General features: G+C 42.3%; 1 protein-coding gene across 1 annotated transcript in view; it reads left to right on the plus strand.

The window, feature by feature from the left end:
• Positions 1-22,486, plus strand: part of LOC119159511 (adenylate cyclase type 1-like) — a 256,501-nt gene that overhangs the window by 229,092 nt on the left and 4,923 nt on the right. Inside the window, exons 10-20 of the mRNA XM_037412298.2 lie at positions 538-578; positions 2,219-2,363; positions 4,852-4,949; positions 6,508-6,592; positions 8,567-8,662; positions 10,849-11,117; positions 12,911-13,031; positions 17,505-17,624; positions 18,400-18,546; positions 19,588-19,686; positions 20,632-20,749. Coding sequence (XP_037268195.2) covers positions 538-578; positions 2,219-2,363; positions 4,852-4,949; positions 6,508-6,592; positions 8,567-8,662; positions 10,849-11,117; positions 12,911-13,031; positions 17,505-17,624; positions 18,400-18,546; positions 19,588-19,686; positions 20,632-20,749 — 1,339 coding nt within the window. The remainder of the gene's footprint in view (positions 1-537; positions 579-2,218; positions 2,364-4,851; positions 4,950-6,507; positions 6,593-8,566; positions 8,663-10,848; positions 11,118-12,910; positions 13,032-17,504; positions 17,625-18,399; positions 18,547-19,587; positions 19,687-20,631; positions 20,750-22,486) is intronic.

Genomic DNA, 22,486 nt, shown 5'->3' on the forward strand with positions numbered 1-22,486 from the left:
TAGTGTTAAGGCGTGCGGGCAGGTCTTCAGTTTACATACTCTGCAAAAACTTGTAGACATAAACACTTTGCATTGGATTGGTTAACTTTATTTGCTTGGAGCACCAGAGGGTGGTGTTTTTATCAGTTGTGAAACTGTGCAGCATCAGTTTTCAGCTAACTTTGAGTACTTTTAATGATATCTAAATTTGTACCAGGCATGCTGGTTGTAGCCATCCAACGCGATGTGCATGTAACATGGTGTATAATATATCGCTGTCGAAAATCTCGGTTGTGAAATTGACACTATATAGACAGGCAAGAAGTTTTATTTTGATGAATATGGCAGGTAAAGAGTGCATATTGCAAGGGAGCACCATTAAAACTGCAGGCAGGCTTAGCGTCTTCTTCAATCTGTGAGCTATTTCAAAACGTTTACTGTAAGGTATTCAATTTTTTCTTCACTTTCATTATGTCTTTTGAATAAAACCATCATTGTTGAATATGCAGAGCGTGTGGGCAAATTTTTATGCTCTCTAACGTTCTTTTTTTTTTCCAGTTCAAGATTACTGATAAACTGCACAAACCACTAAAGAAAAGGTACTGTTGAATTTTTCATATCGCGAGCTCAATTTTCAAAAGCTTCAGTGCATGAATGTGCTGAGTACTATGCATATTTTCTCCTCACAACCACTAGATTTGTAAAAACATCAAAGAACAGAATTTAAAATTTCACATTATTTCTTCAGTAGAGGCAGCAGTACATAAGCTGCATTTTATTTTTTTTATATTTTGATTTCTCTCTTTGCATTGTATAACTTAAAAATTTTTATAGTGACCGAAATTTGTAATTCTTAAAAACAGCTGTCAACTAAAGCTTTGCGAATAGCATCATTCTGGGTGCAAAGCGAATTCGAATATTGAAGTGTGATTGAGAATTAAATAAAATATTTTTGAATATTTCAAGAATATTTTTCAAATACTTGGTTTAAAAAAACTTGGAGAGAATTATTAAGAATATTCTTATGAGGTAGCAACATGAAATTGTTTCTTTTGGCTAGGTTGATGAAGCATTGGTGGGGAGGTGTTTCACAGTTGTCTTATCAAAAATCGGGCAATGCAGAAGCCGACTGGCGCATATGATTTGGCGCAACCAAAGGGCTGCCTATAACACTTTACACGTAAAAGGCAAAAGTGCCGTTTCCTCCGCCTCTCCTTCAACTTCTGTGGAAGCCCAACTGATGTGACTGACAAGAATGTGCTCCCTTCATGTCTGGAGTGCCAAATTTGTCTCGTAGACGTAAATATATAACAACATCTGCAGCTTTGGAAGCCATAAATCTTCGGTGGCCAATTTTTCCGGCTTGCTGCCCGAATTGTGGGCCCAAAACAGCATTATTTAACCCCCCACCTCTTCAACATTCATTATCTACATGTTGAAACAGACGTTTTCTGGAATCAATACATTTTCAACCGTAGTGGAGCTTGAAAAGCAGCTTTGCCGCAGTACGAGTGTGTAATGTGGTGAGGCATATTAAAAATTTGAAGGAGTCACTTTCAATTTAGTGTCGACTGTATTTGTCTTTGGGAAGTTAGAATAGTTTGAACAGTAAAATTCTATGGCGGATCGACTTGGATAACAAACACTATTAGAAAAATATTCGAAATTTTGAACATTTGCACTTTGCTATGGGCAACATTGGAAAAGTCAACAGTTTACATGACATATCTAGCAGTACACTGCTCTCTTGTATAAGTTCTTTTTGGCAAAACTTAGTGAATATGAAGCATTTTCAAAGTTTAGCATGAAATGAATAAAATTCTGAAGCACCTTATTCTTGATAGAAAGTCTACAAATTTGAAATAAAGTACAGTTAAATCCCTTTATGAGAGACATGCTTCGGACAGCCATTCTTGTTTTTGATATGAGTTGTCTTTTATAAGCAGGCTACTTCATATACATTTTCTTATATTCTACATTAGGCTCACTTGTGTCTTTTATGCCCATTCATCTGTTATATCACTGTCTGTTGTAAAGGGTTTCGACTGTGGCACTTGTTGATGAGTATGTCAACAGTTTGCATTATGTGTTGTCACAAATTTTTTCTTATCATTGGTTAACATTGTGCGAGCCGACTTGCCCAACACTCGGTAGAAACTTACCATGATAATGTATGAGTTCTAATAAAAAAAGCAGAAAGTCCTCTGTTCAGATTGGAAAACCTTTCCATTTTTGGCAGGCATTCTGTGGTGTACCATCAGCCAAGCAATCGAATAAATAAGTACTTGGCTCAAGCCATCGAGGCACGCAGCGTGGACCGAGAGAAATCCAATCATGTCAACATGCTCACCCTCTGGTTCAAGGACAAGACAAAGGAGGAGCAGGTATCCCTTGTGGCATTGCACTATCATTTTTTAGCACACTGCATGTTTCCCTTCAACTTTTTTTCGGAATGGTCAGAAGACGCTGCGGATCGGTTGTCAAGGCTCCTGAAAACACGCTAGCCAAACAATAAAGTTCAGCAATATACAATTAATTTTCGATTTCAGCAAGAAATCGTTCCCACTCCTTTGTACAAACGATGCAATATACACAAATGACCAGCGCCATGCACCCAAAGTCACCGTAATTGGTCATTTTGAGCATTGTGTACTGCTTAGTAACCGAGGCTGCCTCAGAAGGGCGCCACATGTCCGCATGCATGCTCATAATCACTGGAAGTAAACCACTTATTCGAAGAAGAAAAAAAATAACAAAAATAACAAAAAGAAAGTGTTGAAGGTCACGACGCGCGCATCGCGAAACTTTCTTTCCTCGTGCCATCCCTGCTTAGCTTCCAGCTCGCTAATCGAGACGAGAGAAGAGAAACGGCATTTACGGCGTCTAACAAATCGCTGTAACGTTTGGCACACAGCATGGGGTCCAGTTATGTTTTGGCACAGTTATAGCTACTTTGATACCCCACTGAATTAATTGCTTGTGCAATGTATCTGTAATAGTAAAAATTGCTCTGGTACTTTGAATATGGCAGCCAACTTACTAACAGATGGTGTTAACAGGCAATGTATAGTAAGCCGACTGAAACCAACCTTAGCAATGGAGAGCTATCAATCATTCCAACAACCAATAAACAAATTAGCTTTAATAACTAACGATTTGACATTTGTACATAATATCTAAACTGATAGACAAAAGGCTAATCGCCAGGTCTTAAGATAAACTGTGTCGACAGGCAAGTCACAGGAAGGCGACAAGTCAGGTTGGATCGTGTGCTTTCTGCATTTCACAGAACTTCTGCGCTTCAATGGCACTCAGACCTCGACATAACGATCCCGGATATAATGAAATATCGGTTATGAAGAAGTAAATGAATAATAGTTTTGCAGCAGGTACAGTGCTAGAAGTATACCGTTATACCGAATTTTCGGATATAACAATCTCATCTTTGTGTAGGATGCAACTTTGTTATAACGTAGTTTGAGTGTATAATATGTCCGAGTTCACCAGCTCCCAAACATGATGATTTATGAAATCAATTTTCATCTAACACAATATCCTTATCAGCCTATCCAACTAACAAAAATTACTTGTACTCTTTTTTTTTTCTCTTTTTTCCACACTTGCTGGCTATTTCTATTTCATTGAAAATGACTGTGGTTAGTTGCCAATGGCTTTAATAATATCCTGTAGGTTTTTGTTTTGCGCCTTTCACAGTACAGTCGAACCTCGATATATCGAACGGCACGGCGATCGCAAAATAGTTCGATATATCCAGAATTCGATATAAAAAAATCACGAAAAAAATGCGTCAACAGCTTGCTGAAAACAACCAACGAACCGTTCAAGCGTGGTGCAGTAAATACTCACTTGAAGATTCAAACATAGTATTTATTGTGTTGGTTTAAAATATTGAAAAAGAGTAGCCTGCTTTTTGTTGGCCATGGCGTGTTTGACGACTGCGTCCTTAATATAGTCCAGGCGATCCATAAGTGATAGGCCGGTGCCTTCAATCGCGCCGCAGTGGCGGCGCACAAGGGCCAAGGCAGCTACGACCTCAGCTGATGTCGGAAGCGGGGCACCATTAGCGCTTGCGGGATTCACCTCGGCAGAGTCTTCATTTGGCTGCTCAGCAGTAGCTTCGGCAACAATCTCCACATCCGTGAGCTCCGCCGTTGTGAGCTCCGCTGTGAGCTCAGCCGTTCGGAGTTAGGCCTGTCGTGCGCGCGACAGGCCTAACTCCGAACGGCGGAGCTCACAACGGCGGAGCTTACGGATGTGGAGATTGTCGCCGAAGCTACTACTGAGCAGCCAAATGAAGACTCTGCACGAACACTGCGAGCACAACGACCGATGCCTGCCGATGCTACGGGGGAGGAGCTTGCAACAAGTGCGCAGTGTGCCGTTGACACCATAGAGACTGCAACGACTGCAAACTGCAAGGCTGCAGCACGCGTACGCTGCTACGTTAAAGTGGCGCTCTTGCCGCCATCGATGTGTGCAGCATTCGTAAACGCCCGCCGCTCTACCACTACTTTGGAGAGTTGCGGGAAAGCTTGCCGCCTGTCAATGGAGCGCGGGCGGTTTGGGGTGGCTGAGTTCGATATATTCATTATATGTCGAACTTTGTTCGAAATTAAAAAATCAATAATGCATGTGATTTCCCGCGTGATATAGGAACCGTTCTATATAGGCAATAATTTGATATATCCGTGTTCAATATATTGAGGTTTGACTGTACAATCAGTTGACCCTAGCCCCACTGTGTTCTGGGCATTTCAGTGTAGCTAGCAACCTTGTGTTTTTGCAGCATTTCTAAATTCTGTTCTTCTGCTGAACATTGAAACAAAGCTTCTCTCTTTTTTTGTCGCACAGTACCACCATGAGAAGGACCACGGCTTTGGCAACAGCCTCGCTTGCATCCTAGGAGTACTTCTCTTGCTGAGTGGAGTCGAGGCCACTGTGCTACCAAGGTAGGGAACACTCAGAAACCTTGATTGGATTAACAAGGCTGTTTAGTGCCACTTCTACTTTCGGTTATCAATGCGCCATACGTACAAGACACCTGTGCAGCGTCGAATACTGGCAGCTACCTGTGCTAGATGGTGACCCGCAACAAACTGTTTTAAGGACAGGCTTCGCAGTCGTTCTGCAAAGAATGTCTCAAGATCGCCTACTGATTACCGCTGAAGCTGACTGGCCATGTAAATTTTCATTCATTAATCATCTTAACCTCAATAGAATCTTCATGGGAGAACGCGACAGTTTGACTCAGAGCCAGTATAATGGTCTGTACTTCACTGACATTAGGTGGCATGTATTTCAGCACGTGGGAAGACATTAGTGAGAAATAATGGAGCCAGGAACATTTTGTGGTTAGTATTATTATTAAACAAATAGGTAGTCTTTATGACTTCAACTCTTCATTCCTGCTTCCTTTCACCCGTAAACATGACGCATAAGCAGACAGTTGCTTCAAGTGATTTTAACTTATTTTTTCTGTGACATAGGTCTATAATTTAGTTACCATAAATATTAAGATGATGAGGTAGAGACATTGTGTGAAGAAATCAGAGGTGCCATCATCCCTCTTTCGTGTCACCTGCATGTTTGTCTGATTTCAGGAATCAGTTGCTTGAATCATGCGTAAGCATTTCTAAATGAGCCCCTTTTACTCATTTTTGCTCTAGACAAATCAATCAGTTATTATGGAATCATATACATATGACTAGGTAAAATCGTGAATTATGCTATTGGTTTAATTTTTGCCAAGAATTCGACATGAATAAAAGAGAGGAACAGTTCAAGCACTGATTTACAAACTAACCTTGTTCAGCAGAAAGTGTGCTTGTCTGCATGCGCATGTGTGCGAGTGCGAACAAGTCCTAGCTTTCATTTCCCAGTGAAACAGACATCACTGAACTACTTAACATTACTACATTTATAGGCTTTGCTAGAAGATGTTGGCACATCTTTTATAGTCATTGGGAAATATATAACAAATTGATTACACATTTATCCAAAATTCAGCTTATGACCCGAGTTTCATGCAGGGCAGTAACATTCAAGTAAGGTATATATTCCTCAATTTAAGCTTGTCCTTAACGAAAGGCATATGTCTGTCAGAAATACTACAAGCCATGGATCCGAGTCCCTCCTGAGCTGGTACAGACTCCATATTGGTAAAATTATGGTAATATACAGTTGTGAGGTTTCATGCATTATGTCCTTCTTTAGTGAAAGTGAAAGAAGAAGCATGACTTGTGTAGTGTATACTTTGTTACAATAGCAGTGATCAAACAAGTTACACAGATTTTTTTTTTGTTTTCATAACGTTTTCTATGTGGCTAATTACTATATATTAGTAGGTATGTTTTACAACATGAAACATTGTTTGAATTCACTTCTTTTTTTTCCAACAGATTTATGCAGTTGTGCTTACAAGAGAGTTGAAGGTCGCGGCACTAGTTTTGAACTAACTGACTGTAGTTTGTTTGCCATTTCTTTTTCCTGCCTGTCCTTCTCTCTCAGGACTCTGATCCTCGTGGTGCTGTCAGTGACTGCATTCGTGTGCGTCTCCATGTTTCTCATCTTGGTGCTGGCTGCTCAACTCAGGGTAGGCCTAACCACTTTCCTTCCTTCCTGAATGAATGAATTGTTTTTTCTCTTGTACTCTTAACCTGAGACATCAACCTATAGAGTATTGATGTTTATCGCCGTGTCACTGCTGCAGTAAGTAAAAAAAGGGCACGGTAAGCACAGAGTATTGTTCTTTCTATCTGTGGGTGGCACATGCCCCGCCTCTTTTTTATCCGTGCGCCACAGCAGGGTTCACGAACAGAGCGAGGGTAGAGACATCGTAGCTGATAAGCACATAGCGAGCGAAGGTCCCGAAACTGCCCGCGCCAACCGTTCGGTCGAAACTTTAAGGCCCACCCACATGCCCGGAATTTTCGAGCGATGACAACAGGGTTTGCCATTGCTATGGCTATCGCGATGGGCCATTTGTCACCATCGTGTCGCAGATTTCTGAAAAACCAGTAAAAACCGCCTGATGCCCAGAAAAGATCGTGACGATTTCCGCAACATTGTAGCACCCCCATCCTCACTTCATTGCAATTTTCTCTTCATGCTAGTTATCTGCGCGTACTTCAAGGAGCGCAAGATATAGGCTACATTTTTTCAGTAACTTCTCATGTGAACAGCGACACGGCAGCCTTATTTTGTCGTTATAATCTTGTTATCAACTGTTTGTTTTGAATGCTTCGGTGGTAGCTTGGTGCAATGTCAACGGCATCATCCTGGATAGTCATCATGCGAGGTTGTCACGAAGTTGGCACAGTGTGTTGTAGCGTACGCTTCTGGCCGCCCCTCGAGATCACAGCAGATACCACCGTTGCGGTTAAACGATTGCGAGAGGAAAAAGCCACGAAACATGTTTATGGAGTGAACAGGTGATGCAGAGACAGAAGATGAGGGAAGTGCAACAAGGACCAAGTTTCCAAACAGCGCACACACATATGTAAATTGCAAAAGGCTAAGCTACCTAACTTTTTTTTTACATTACCACATTTTTTTTTCTCATCCTGAAGAATTTTTCATAAAATTTTTCCCACATAATAAACCCACCCCAAACTTTGCTACGATTTTTCGAGAAACAAGTGCTTTCATTACGCGAGTAAATACGATAAGTAAAGTGACATTTCCAAATCCCCTTCTACTTGAGTGAAATTCTTTATGATAATTTAAGATATTTTCAAGAATGGTAAAGTTTATTATGTTTTTGCTTTTTCTGGGCTTCTTTGCTAAAGTCATGCCGCTTTTTCTGGGTTTCTTTTGCGATGATTATTTGCTTATTAGCTCGGTAGCATCTGGCAACTCTCAGTTGTACACATGAATGACTTGGTGCCTCAAACTCTTTCTTAAAGAAGCCCTGTAACACTTTTCCTAGTAACCATCGAATGGCTTCGTTAAAGGAGTTCATGTTGGCTCACGAATCAACCACCGAAGTGTTTTTAGAATTGGTAAAGTACGGGGGGAGTTACAGAGTTTGGTTGCCGGCTGTAACTGCTTTCTCTCTTGTCGCGCCCCGTCTATCGCGTTGGAAGAGGGAGGGATGGCACGGGGGAAATAAATTAACGTCACGCATGCGTCATGACCACTTTGAGCACCTTTTGTTTTTTGTCTTCGCCCATGCGGCTCACTTTCGATGTGATCATGTGCACATACATGAAGACGGGGCGGCTTTTTGTAGTAGGCTGTATAACTATGCAGTTCAACAAAATCAGCTACTGGCCGTGAATTCGCGTATATGGCACAATCATTAGGGTATATGTCATCATTTCTAGAAAGAAGAGGAAACGATGTCTAGCTGACTTTGAATATTGCAAATTCAAGGCCACGTGCTGCGCTATAATCATTGGCTCTTGTTTGGCTTCTGTTCTCGGGAGCCTCGACTACCAATCGGCAACACTGTGTGACCTGAAGCAGTGCTGCAGGGCCCCTTTAATGCCTTTCTCAAAAATTTTGAACGAGAGATCAATAAGCATGACACCAACCAGAGATTTGCATACCCCTACTTTACCCACAGTGCATCCACTGGGACATCAGCCGTAATTTCGTTCTGCGAATGGTCATCACCGTCTTCTCATTGCTGCTAATCTACTCCGTGGCGCAAGTCAACATGGTAATTATCCTTTTCTATGCACTTTACGCTATGTCTTAGCTAAGATTACGCCATTTTTTTGAACAGCTTTGACACTTCCTGTTGTGAAAAAAAGCTTAGTTTGCTTAAATAATTCCTGCTTTCTGAAACAGTATTGATCTTCCGTCTTCATGGACAGCAGTAGACTGTTTCATAACGTTGTTATGCTGTAGTCTTTCACGCATTTAAAAAGCATTGTGCTGGGAGTGCAACAATGTGTTTTCCTGTTAATACTTCAGTTTAGTATATGAGGTAAGGTCTCGTTAATCTTACTAAAAATGAAAACCTTTTCTAATAGTGGTGTCATTATTGCAAAGCCTTAACAGCTAAAATAAAAGCCAAAAGGGCATTGTTGTAATGTTACTGTGAAGTGTATGTGAAGTGAGCAATGCTGAATGTTATCTTAATTTTAATTTTAACTGCTACTTAGGCAGCTCATGTATGACATGTTCAACACGGTCGACATTTCCAGTGTTAGATTTCGTTACTTATCTGTTCTTATCTACAGTCAACTGCCAATTTTTCGGAACCTCTAGGGAGCAAAAAACCGTCCGAAAATTCGGGCAGTCCAAAAAAATTAATGCAAGCAAAAAAAAACACATTATTTTACTGAATTTTTAATGCAAGCAAGAAAAACGCACCATTTTGCTAATATGTATCGGATCACGAGGGTCAAGGTCGAAGTACCAGACTTTCGAAACTCTGCCAAAGCATCAGTGGGGTGGCTCTGAAAAGAGCTGTTAAAAAAAAAATGCATGCAGCCGACAGCAGGTGCCGTCAGGGCAGCCGGTGTTAGAGCTGCAGTGGGTTGAAAAACTTGTTGATCCTTGTTTGAATGGCATTCCGCTTGCATCTTATCACATTCTCCTCGATCTGAGCAAGGGTCATGTCATCACTGTACACCGATGACAGCGTCATCAATGCTCGCATCAATTCGGCGGTCGTAGGTGGCGCAGGCGTTGGTTCCTCTTTTTCGACATCACAGTCGTCTGAATCTGCCATAACCTGACTGACTATTTCGTCGTCGGTTAGCTCTGCGCAGAAGTCGAGCTCATTGTCAGCGTCGACGAGTTGCAAAGCAAAGCAGTTGCAAAGCATGTCTTGCGTTACTCCCTTCCATGCGTCTGCAAGCATTCCGACAGAAGACCGAAGGTCAACGATGTAGCCTTTTCTCGTTTTCCGAACACAGCACCATGCGGTTGAATATACGTGAACGGTACAAAAGTTTCAGATTAAGGATAACGCCTTGGTCCATCGGTTGGAGGATCGCAGTCATGTACTCCGGAGGTGGCGCTGGTAAACATTCAAGATAGCCAGCGTGGCCAGACCAAATCAGTGTGTGACGGTTAGTTCTAGTTCGAAATGGTGAAACGCTTCACAAAAGCGCGGCGCGGGAAGCCAGAGTGGCATGCACGAGCACAAGCGCTAAAGCGAAAGGAACTTTATTGGCGCCAAAAAATTTCCGGGTGGATAGTTTCGATTGTCAGCGAAGCATCCTTGCACGATAAACACGGCCAGTGTTAGGAATCTTGGAGGCCGTGCGTGTTTCTTCGCTAACGATCAACGAGTCCAAGCAACAGATGCCGCCACAGTAGACCGGCGCGCGCATTTATGCGATCGTAATCGCGTGTGACGCAGTTGTGGTGGTTTCGGCTGGAGGTCAGTGGTTGTTTCTGACCTTCCGTCGCGTCAAAAAGCCTGGAAAATTGAACTCCGGAGGTTTCGAGCGTCTGAAATTTCAGACTTCCTTATACATTGATTTTATGGGGCTCGTGGCGGTGCCGCGAAGATGTCCGAATTATTGGGCATGTCGGAAAATTCGGGTGTCCAAGAAATGGGTAGTTGACTGTATTTGCCAGGAGAGCGTATATTGTTTGAAAAGAAAGCGAAGATCAAACGTCTGTTTGCTTAATTTTGCAGCGAAACCTTTGCGTCGCTTCCATACCATCATTATGTTGGCTCACTGTTGTGCAGAATAACTGGCTTAATGGATTTTGCCTGATGATTTAATGGTCACATCTGATGTTTTCTTTGAGGTCTGGTCGTAATGGTTCGAAGAAGTTTAGGAAAAAAGCTGCATCTCAGATCTATGTAAAAAGACGTGTCAGTAGTACAAGTGGCTGAAAGGGGAACGGAAGACAGTTTGCTGCCGTTCTCCTGCGTCGCAGGTGTCATGTGTGGCCGACTGCCACAAGGAAGCGAATGAGACGGCGGCAACGCCTGCCAAGCCTCATGGTGCAGAGTGGCCGCATCGGCTGTGCCCGGTGCCACAGTACCTGGTGGTGTGTTGCCTGCTGACGCTACTGCCGGCCTCAGCTTTCCTCCGCCTGCCACTGCTGGTCAAAGTGTTGCTGCTCTGCCCCATGGGCATTGCTTTCCTCGCCCTCGTCGAGATCTCGCACGCCCAGGTCTTCTTGTGTTATGACCAGAACGCCCAGTGAGGCTCGGCCCCTTCGCTCTTCTTCCCTTCTTTTCATTGTGCAAATGCTAAACGCTTGGTTAAGCAATGTAGCTTATAGTATGCGGCTGTAATCTGACCTGTCCATTTAGCACTTTTTATTTATCCTTGAGATTGCTAACAGCATAACGTCTGCCATGGTGCACGCAATCGAAAACTGGCCGATTTACTGAGTGGCAGGATACAAGGCAGTGTACCCAACCCAACTAGCCCAAGCGTCTGTCTTATCAAGGCAGTGTAAATGCTCTGCTCAAATAAATTGGTAGAACACCAAGGTTGTTTGTTAAAAGATGGAGAAGCAACAGCGGCCAAATAAGGCAGACTTCAGATTCTAATGAACAATATAACAACTCAACCATGGCACCTGTAATCATCATGGCAAAGATTGATTGATTGATTGATTGATTGATATGTGGAGTTTGAACGTCCCAAAACCACCATAGGATTATGAGAGACGCCATAGTGAAGAGGTCCAGAAATGTGGACCATTGGAGGTTCTTTAACGTGCACTCAAATCTGAGCACACAAGCCTACAACATTTTCGCCTCAATCGAAAATCCAGGCCACTGTAGCGGGGATTCGATCTCGCGACCTGTGGGTCTGCAGCCCAGTACTTTAGCCACTAGACGTACAGCGAAGGGGCACATCATGGCAAAGACAAATTTTTTGTGAAATTGTTGGTTTTAGCCTTGAGCCATTGTTTATGGCCGTTTTAATTGCAGTGAATGCATAGAGCATCTAAGCACACTCGTGAGCTACCATTAAATAAAAATGAAAATGCTATTGGGAAGAAAATGGGCTTTACCGTATAAGCATATTGGTTGAGTATGCACTGTTCAAGAGAAATCTGGTTATATATAAAGGAAAAAAAAAGAATGTATTATTTGATGTGCAGACCAGATGACCAGCAATAAGTCAAATAGATTAACTGAATGAGAATCGTCCCAAGTTTTATAACCCTTTAACCATTTTAATCATTGAGAGTTTTTCTGTTCCCAAAGCTTACTTTGTTTCAACTTAATGTTGAATATTTTGATTCCATAAAAGCATGTTTAAATTATAAATATAAAAGGAAGCTTATATTAAGTCAAATTAGCATAACTAACTTTATTGTACTATGGTTTATCACTGTCCTTCACCAAATAATGTCATCATTGAGAAACTGACAAATATATGGCACATCAAGCCCTCCAAGTAAACTTCGGTATCTGTATAATTAAGACCTGAAGAGCTGTATGATGATGAAAAGCTTCCTTTCTGCAATGATGCACGAGCAACATGCACCGTGCTCACTGCACAACATTTTCTAAACACAAGTTGAGAAAAAATGCGAAATGGCCATTGAAAGTTTAAAAATTGCCAATCAAGTGCTGCCACCTGTGAAGCGACACGCATGCTAGCTTGGAAATAAGCGAATTTTGTTCAAAACGCTCATGGGGATATATCATCTCAAGCGGACAAGCCGCACTTGTCCATAACAGTCGGGCACAGTCTGACAAGGACGAACTGTGCTCGTCCAAGACAGTTAAGGAGTTGAGTAATTTGTATTGGCTTAATGCCTGGAGGGCCCCCACCGGTAATGAATAAAAAGTCACGCTATTTCGTTCGAAACTGAGCAAATTGAGAGGCTGTGGATGGCATCTAAGTTTCTGTGACAAAATTAAAGCTGATGATGATAATCTACTCAAATCAAATACTGTGACAGAGTGATTAATTACCTTATTGCTTGCATTGTCCGATCATCAACTGTACTTCTGTCTAACTTTATGCAGCACTCTGGTACCACTGCATGTACTTGCTGTGGTGGGAATCATCCACATGCTGATGGCCGTGCTCATCCATGGTCGCCAAGTAGAGTGGACAGCTCGACTTGATTTTCTCTGGAACCTGCAGGTAATGTTAGGACATCCACCTTTGCGACGTCACATTTTGCTCATTCTTATTGGCTGTTGCAAGAAAATTATGACACATTCTATTTCCATACTAGTTCTATATCATGTCATCGTGTGAGACAGATGTTGTTGCAAGAAAATTATGACACCTTCTATTTCCATACTAGTGTTATATCATGTCATCGTGTGAGACAGATGTAAGGTGAAGTGCTTCTGACTAAATATCACATAGCAAGTATTGCGAATGTGTAATTGCTTGATCATATGAAAGGTTTGAAAAGAGGAAGAAAAATAAACAGCGACTAAGCTCCTTCGCCAAGAGCCGTATTACGATTTTCTTTCATTCCAGCATTTATACCAATTTTTCTTTTCACCTATTTCTATGAGATCTCAGTGCAACTATGCAATAATATACAAGTAACCTAATAAACAGGCCTTATGAGACCACAGGAAAATGTCGTTGTTACAAAGAAGCGCATATAGCAGGAGCGAGACAGCTGTGCATGTTGCACATTTTTTATTAGATTCCATTTTCCTGCATAAAGCTGCTCCACAAGCATGAAAATTGCAATACAGTGAAATCTCAATGAAAGCGCGAACAAAACCCACACAAGGCACCGTGGACTCGTAATCGAGAATTTACGAACTCACCTGCTTGTGGCAGGTGAGTTCGTAAATTAAGTTTACGTAGCTCTAACAAAAAACAGAATTAATTAATCAGTCCATTATACAGTAAAAACAAGCAGCAAAAATTCATTCATATGATCAATAAGCCTTATTGTTCAATTGTATTATTCTATTCATGCTCCAACATTTGTTTACAAGGAAGAATTATCGAAAAAAAAAATTGAAAGTGAGGAGTACTAATTTGCATTTGCTTGCAGTTTTTCTGTCGTGACTCCATGAGAATCATTTGAAACTTTCCCGAAAGCTCCAGCAGAGTGCTGAGCTCAATGTTTCGTCTGTGGACAAGTGCTGCTGTTTTGCTGTTCTGAATTCCTAGTAAATTTGGTTTGATTTGGTTTTACAACACATTGTGATCACTCTGGGCTGATTTCTGTGTGGAGTGATAAAAGCCAGGGAACTCCTTGTTCGAATTATTCATTGTGGATACCGACATGTTCTATATTTTGGCAGTTTTCCCCATAGATATACACTGGGCTGTGCTGGGACTGGGGAGTAAGCTTGAATCAATGAACTTTTACTGTAATTGTGCCAAACTGTTCGAACAGCCTCAGTAGTAGGAAGAATTTTTATGCCCACGTCAGCTTCAGTGGGGAAAAAACCAGGCAGAGTTGATGAAATGATTTTTCGAGCAGTGTCATAGATACCTAGAAAATGAGTCATTCACAGAATACACAGATGCAACCAAGCTTGTTTTTATTTACCTTTCCAATGAGGCTCCTTCGCTTGGACCACCATAATCTCCTCTGAACTGTTGAAAATATGCATGACCCCCTAAAAAATGGGCTACTGTGCCCCGAGCGTACTGCTTCTACACGCTAGGCTGTGTTCTGGTGCATGGCGGGAGCTATCGGGTCGCATGCTCAGCAGGGATGACTTTCAGGTTTCTTGTTTCTTTCGGTTGCTACAGTTCTTGCATTGATGCTGCTGCATGCAGTCACCTAAGCGCGTTTGCCATGGGACTGTTCATACCGTTACACACTTAATCGTGCACAGCTGAAATGGATACGCTGTTGTGTCAATGCGGCGACAACTATCCTGCTTGCGACGCGTCTCCACAATCCTTGAGCAGTTTCGCTTGGGAAGGTGCAAGGGACTCGCATGAAGCACGTTTTGTGTCATCTGTTAATAAAAGCTTGTAGTGTGCTCAAAACGGCACTACTTGAATGTAAACATTCGACAGATGGCTGTCTAGTTGGGTATGAAAACTGGAAAATGATTTAGACTTCAACCAAAATGTTTGAAGAAACCCAACGTTTCGGAACCGACTTCGTTGCTTTCTCAGGAAAAACTGGGACTACGTAGCAGCGGCGTCTTCAAAGCACTCGCGTTGCGGTTAATGACTCCCCTTCTTTCTCTCGTTTCGGCGTGGAGCGCACACCGTGTGTATACACTGGGGAAAGGGTTCCAAGAGAGCGGTTGATGTTTTGGGCCGTTCGCTGCATATGCCGTGACTCGATTAGTAACCTTCTCCTCCAGTTAGTCTCGCTTTCAAGGATGGTCATCGCTTTGAAATTTATCCGGTGGTCCAACGTCTCAGCATGCTCGGCGACTGCGCTGCGCTCTTTGTAGAGCTTCCGCACGTCATTGGCATGTTGCTTGAGTCATTCTGGTAGGTTTTTTTGTCTTGCCAATATATGAAGATGAGCACTCGGCGCACGGGATCTTGTAAACAACACCTGGGGTCCTGTCTGTTGTTGGCCGGTCTTTCGGGCGTGGGAGGAGGCGGCCCAGCGTACACGAAGGCACGTGTGCGATGCGAAGCCCTGCTTTTTTGAAGATCTGCGCCAACATCTCGCTGGTTTCCTGGACGTATGGGATCGGTACACATTTGGTATGGCTACCAATTAATGCCGATTGGGGTTTCTGTATCCTCTGTTGCTCTGTGTAGCGGGTGGCGGCTTGAATGAAGTTTTTTGGGTACCTGTTTTTTTCTGAAGTCCGCAATTACGCGGCCCTCTTCTTTCTTTCACTCCGTGTCATCGGAACATATGTTCCTAGCTCTCTGGAGTAGCATGCTCACAACTGAGGCCTTGTGGCAGGCGGGATGGGATGAATCATATTGATGGTAGCGGCCAGTGTGTGTTGGCTTCTTGTGAACGGAGAACTCCAGGCCGTTGCGTTTTCTTGCCACCTGGACGTCGAGAATGGCAGCCAGTGGTTGGTTTCACACTCAACCGTGAATTGTATGGCTGGGTACATAGAATTTAGATGCTGTCTGAAATTTTCAATTCAGACGTCTTCATGACTCAAAAGCAATCGTCCATATAACGAAGAAAAAGCTTGGGTCAAAACGAGAAAAAGAGGGGGGGTCATTATCAGCCCCGCGAGAGCTTTGAAGACGCCGCTGCTACGTAGCCCCAGTTCCCCCTGAGGAAGGAACCAAATCGATCCCAAAGCGTCAGGTTTTTTGACAAACTTTTTGGTTGGAGTTTAAATCATTTCCCAGAATGGCACTACGCTTGTAGTACCATACGTGCATTTTTCATGAGATAGTCAGTGAGGTTTCTTGGCTCTTGCATCACTTTCTCGAAGACGGTCTTGCATGAGGTGGCCGTAAATGGCAGTGAAGCGCGCTTTTGTTGTCGTGCGTTAAAAGCGTGCAGCACACTTGACGCTATGGCTGCCACGCGGCCGAGCAGATAGTTCAAGACGCTCATTGTGACATCCTGCAGACACAGTAACGCATAGTTGAACCAAGCTAGCCTGCCATCTCATAAGCCATGGAAGGAAATTGTTCAGCGGTTGTTGTTGCTGCTGTGACTCCCGCTACTTTCGTTCTGCTGCTACTAATGTTGGCAGCCGCGCAGTAAAGTCAGGCAATGTTTTGAACAGCAACAGTGATCTGAAAGGTTCCACTTGAGGCAAGTAATTTGACGTCTGCTAACACGATGAGAACCACTAGAACGTGACATTATTTCAAAATGAGCACTTCCTTGGCACAAGAGCAGCACCACGAGGTTTCTGGTTCGCTATTTCTACAATCAACATCGACTTAATATGCAGACATTCAGAATGAAGAAAAGTCAGACAGAGATTGTATTGCACCAGCCAATAAATGTTTCTTGCTAAGGATGATATGAATCACTGATAGCATATTCATTTCTAAGGTGCACAATAAACCAGATGGAATAAAGTGTGATGAATTTGCTTTGATTATTCAAGACTGTTTGTGCTTTTATGTAACAACGGATGAGCGCTCCATCAAGGTGCCTGATAGGGGCTCATTTTTCTCAGTTTCAATGTTTTGTATAGTGTACCAAATGAACCACATTATAGCTATACATTTTCGTATCCCTTTCTAAGCACTATGTTGGACGAATTTATGCTGGGTTCCTTGTCTGGGCTGCACTTGTTCAAAGTGTGCAGCATAATTATATAAATGCTCATATGAAAATCTGCAACATTGCATGGTTGTATGCAAGCACACCTTTTCATCAATGCTCCATTATTTTAATAATACGTAATTGTTGGGGTTTAACATCCCAAAACCATGATATGATTATGAGAGACGCTGTAGTGGAGGGCTCTGGAAATATCGACCACTCATGGGTTTTTAACGTGCACCTAAATCTTGGCACAAGGGCCTCAAGCATTTTTGCTTCCATCGGGAATGTGACCGCCGCGGCCGGGATTTGATCCCGTGACCTGCGGGTCAGCAGCAGAGTGCCTTAGCTACTAGACCACCGTGGCGAGTTGCTCCATTTTTATGTCATGCCATACTGTGGTGTAGCATGTTAAAGTGTGCTAGGCCTGCCTGTCTGCATAATAATTACTTTTCTCTTTCTAGGCCAACGAAGAAAAGCAGGAAATGCATGACTTGGAGAGTAGCAATCGAAGAATATTGTTCAACCTTCTTCCTGCACATGTGGCAACACATTTCCTGGACAATCAGCTAAAGAACAACATGGTACAACTGTTTGGTTATGAGGTGGTTGCATGCAGTTACCAGCCACCAGTAAAGCTTGCTCTCAGCGGAAGATGCTTTGATAAAAGAGTGCACGAGATATATTGTAATTATGTCGCAACAATGTACTTGCAGCTTAGGGCATTCAGGGATTCGCCTTCAGACCCACTAGCTCATGGCTTGCATGAGGAATAAAATGTAGTCTGTCTGTGTATTGAACCAGATCTGTTCTATAATCAGTCTTGCTTCATAAGATGACTCAAGTTGCTTGTTGACCACTTGATTGTAGCAACTTTGCAACTTGTAAGCACGTACAGTATTTATAAGAGAGCATGCAGTCTGCACAGGGTAAAACATATCTTCTGTGCAGGCATGCATATCCTAAGTTGAGGTTACGCTTGGCAATGAAGAGATAAGATGAACGATTTCCAGCGTACAAAGGATTTGTCTTCATAGCATGCAATACAACACTGCGTTGCTACAGGTTAAGCAGCAGGGTGTGTCTGTGCCATACTCCTCATGCCAGCATACTAGCATACCTACAGTCCTGCAACCAGTGTACCGTCAGACATGCTGCAGAGCTAAAGCCACACATTGGCCTGTTCCCAAGTCTAGTCCTTGCTATATCACATGCTGTGAACATTGCATCATGGAAGAAGTAGCCGTGCCATGAGTGTATTGTTTATGTGCTTTTTTCTCTTTTCTTCTTTTTATTATTCTCTATAAGCATAGATGACACAACGTTCTCGCCACGGTTCGTGCTTTCTTCTTTTTCCAGGAACTGTATCATCAGTCATACAGCCGAGTCGGTGTCATGTTCGCCTCCATCCCAAACTTCCACGAGTTCTACATAGAATTAGATGGCAATAATCAAGGTGTCGAGTGCCTGAGGCTTTTGAACGAGATAATTGCAGAGTTTGACCAGGTAGTGTGCCATTTCTCTCACATTAGGTCCTAGTGTCAATGCAAATGTATGAGCAGCAAGACCACATCTCTATATTTTCGCCTTCTGCGTTGCATTGTGATGCATGTGTTTGAGAGTCTTGGACAATGAAGCTTTGAGTTTCGGGCTGCTCATATATTTCTGAAGCTTTGCTGCTTTACATTCCAAGATAGTCGGGTGCAAAAATGCGTTTTTGTCCATATGTTTCCGGTTCATAAAATTGAACCCAATCAGCAGCACGGTTACGGTGCCAGGAGCAGTACTTTTGCAAGTACCAGCTGCTAAATGTATTGACAGATGAAGTTCAAATTTTAGCAAAAAAAATTTTAAATATTCAGTATGCGCAAACTTTGCTTTGCATCTTCTGGTCTGAGCTGTGCAGCAAAATGAAGGAGAGTATACTGTGGCTTTGCTGTAAGAAACCAGATGTTCTGATTCGAAGTGAATATTCCATTCAATTTTGTTGTTCTCAAGTGGGTTTGACTGATCAAGGGTACGATGACATCCACGGCAACATCAGCACCACGGACCGGACACAAAAATGAAATATTGGGGGAAAATTTGGTCTTAGTTTCATTTCTACATGAACACCCTTTTTTCAATAAAGAGATTGACAGACAGTCTTGGAATCAGCAAAGCCAGTCTATTGGTGACCTGACATTTTGCAAATGAGCTTGTGTATTTTTAGATGTGCATGCTTATGTTTTTAAACGTTTCTGTCATCAGAAATCATTTTAAGATGGTGTGAATGTAGTTTCAACAGGATTTTCACTCTTACGTCATTTTGCTGTGCTGCAGTATTTCAGCTTGTCTAGTGGTACAATAATATAACTCAGTCACACCTGGCACTGTAACTCGCTATTTCTTACCCTGAACCAGTGCAAAGAAGCCAAATATGGTTGCAAACATTAATCGCAAATGAGCATGATCGTTATCAAAAGATCTTAATGTGACTTTAGTGTTGGGAAGGCTTCGTTGTGTCTTTGCTACGATGCTTGTGACATTGCCCATGCTTTGTCCTAGCTTCTGGACGGTGACCAGTTCAAAGCTATAGACAAGATCAAGACAACTGGGAGCACATATATGGCTGCCATTGGTCTCATGCCGGATGCAAGGATTGGGGTGAGAATGCTTCCTTGACCATTTGCCAACTTGTCATATTGACCACACAAATAAACAAGTCAATTAGGGCAATGTCATTCCCACATGTCAAAATTACAATAGGAGTTGGTGAAGTGTGTTGAGGGAACATATCATAATTTAGCTAACATACCAGAGCAATTACGTGACGTTCATGGTGGCTCGGTGAGGAAGTTTGTCCTACGATACTGCACATTATCTGCTGTTCCTACCGTTTTCTGCCTGCCTACTGTTTCACTCTCTGCCATTGTGTAAGCACATAGCATGCCTGTGCATGCGGGATAAATACTGCCATCATAAATTTCCATGTAAAACGGTCGCATGCTTGTGCGACTTATGCTGGACAACTCCCGCTTTGTTTTCGTGAGAAAATGGTTTCAGGTTTTCACACCTCCTACCAGGATGTGGAGCCATTGTTAACTAGAAATCCAGTCCCTAGGTACTGTGACAGAGAGATTGATATGTACTTGGGTGCAGCGACAATATTTTGATGGGGTCGGACAAAAGTGTCTCACCAATTCTCCCAGTGTCACATTATATCATGTTAGTTAATGCATCAGTCAATAGCAAGAAAGTCTTTTATATATGTCCTGCACTATTTTGTTCAAGGAAGATGCAATGTACATTTTATGTTGTTTTCTATCCAGTTTGACTGCACTGTAAACGGAGTGCACATCATAAGTATGTTCAGAAACAAGCAGTAGCTTATAGCACATTTGAAACAATGCATATTATTAAAATTCCATACAAGATCATGCTTATGAGTGTTAAAAAAGTATGCAATCATTATTTCAAATGTTGGTCCACATTTATCGACACCGCGATTGAGTGTCCTCGGCAAAAGCTGTATTTGCGAAGCTGCGGTGGTGCTCATAGTTCCATCATAAATGGTATTCATTTTTCTGTACTTCTTATACTTTTTTGCAGGATGACCATGAATCTGGTGCCAGCTACATGAGTACCATGGCAGAGCTTGTCTTCACCATGAAGGACTGCCTTGCTGACATCAACGAAAATTCTTACAACAATTTCATGCTTCGTGTTGGTTAGTCTAATCTTCCTTTTCTTGTCTCAGTGGTTTCTGTCTGTTATAACCTAAGCCAGTGCAAGGAACACATTAAAAAGCCACATACAGCAACATCATCTCTGTTGATCAACCAAATCGAAATCGTAAATTATTTCTTGGCTCTGGAATGGTAAATGCTACATATGTGTTTAATTATCTTTTGGATTACTGAAACAGGCATCACACCATGGCTAGAAAGCAGTATTGTACGTATACAGCATAAAATAAGATGGAAATAGCAGAAATCTGCAAGGTACCAAATGCTGTGTTGACTTCTATGTCCTTTCCATTATCACATATTGAGGTCTACTTTTACAGCGAAAGCTGTTATCAGATCACAACGGCAGTAAAGTAGTTGTCCACTGCTGCCTAATAACCACTATTTCCCCAAGTAAAAAAAAAGTGAAGGATGAGGAAAAAATTATAAACGTTGGCCACCCTTAGTGACTGTCATCATCAACCAAATATTATCTGTAAAAATGGGCAACGTTCTGTGCCGTCAGCCTCGCTTTTCAAAATAGAGCGACGATGTCAACCTGGATGTTGTCAGCTTGTTATCAACCTGGGCACCAGTGGTTGACAAAAAATGACACCGGTAGTGTTATTCTTTGCTTCTACCTACCACCTAACTAGCCATTGGTAAGCTCTCCCTCTGTGTTCTCAGCCATGGTTCTAGTGACAGTGATGGTGCTTGAGGCCCTTATATATTATGATGATATCCCATCTAGGAACGGATGAGCTTTGAGCTGAAGCTTTTTGCATGGCAGTCAAATACAGTTAAACTTGTATATAACAAAATTTATGAATTCCCGGAAAAATTCGTTCTAAAGAGGATTTTGTTATATGCAGGTTCAGTACGAAAATTTGAAAACTAAACATGCAAATTATACAAAAAGGGGACTGAAGGCAGAGCTAACCCAAAACACTTATTTAGTGGTTAAAACTGCATTATTATAATATTTACTCGCATAATTTGCACACTTTTTTTTGCAATTCTAAGGCTCCAGAAAGGGGTGTGCAAATTATGCGGGGATTTCGCGAGTGCATACAAAATATTGTGTCACAGTCCTAATGTGTGCAGTATATATATATTTAAAAAAGAGAAAGAAATTGGAGCACAAACGAAGTGTACATTAATTTTTAAATGATTAGCACGTACTTTAACCAGTCAGATCCTGTCACACGCAGTCTAGCGGGAATCACTGATCGAGTAGTCCGACCGGAAATCATCATTGCTGCTGCGACAACGATTCCCGTAACATACGGTTGCACCCGGCCGCGTGTTACGGAAACACAATACCCGGGTGAATCATCAAAAAGTCCGAAGATGCGTGCGCCATTGAGGTGGCTCGGGCAGGTCGGGGAGCGCGAAATATCCGAGTAAATACTTTTTTTGCGAAAAGCTGGCAAAATATTAAGGGTGCACAAATTACACGAGGGTGCATATTATGTGCGTAAATACGGTATTGTGATAGCAATTATATGGACACTCTCAGCGAGTTTTTGCCGTAACCGCCATGTTCCGTAACAAGTTCAAATCAATAACATGGCCCCGCACATCGTAACTTTCACGAGCACCCGACGCTTTGGCAGCAGGGTGCTCACGGAAGATGCATGCTCATACCAAAATGACAAAATCTGTGGCAAAATTGCTAGATTGTCTGTGGGGAAAATTGCTTATATCAAGGTTGTCCCCCGCTGTTACTTTGTTTCATA

This window comes from Rhipicephalus microplus, chromosome 1 (genome assembly GCF_043290135.1).
Source record: "Rhipicephalus microplus isolate Deutch F79 chromosome 1, USDA_Rmic, whole genome shotgun sequence".
In the NCBI taxonomy this organism is placed as follows: domain Eukaryota; kingdom Metazoa; phylum Arthropoda; class Arachnida; order Ixodida; family Ixodidae; genus Rhipicephalus; species Rhipicephalus microplus.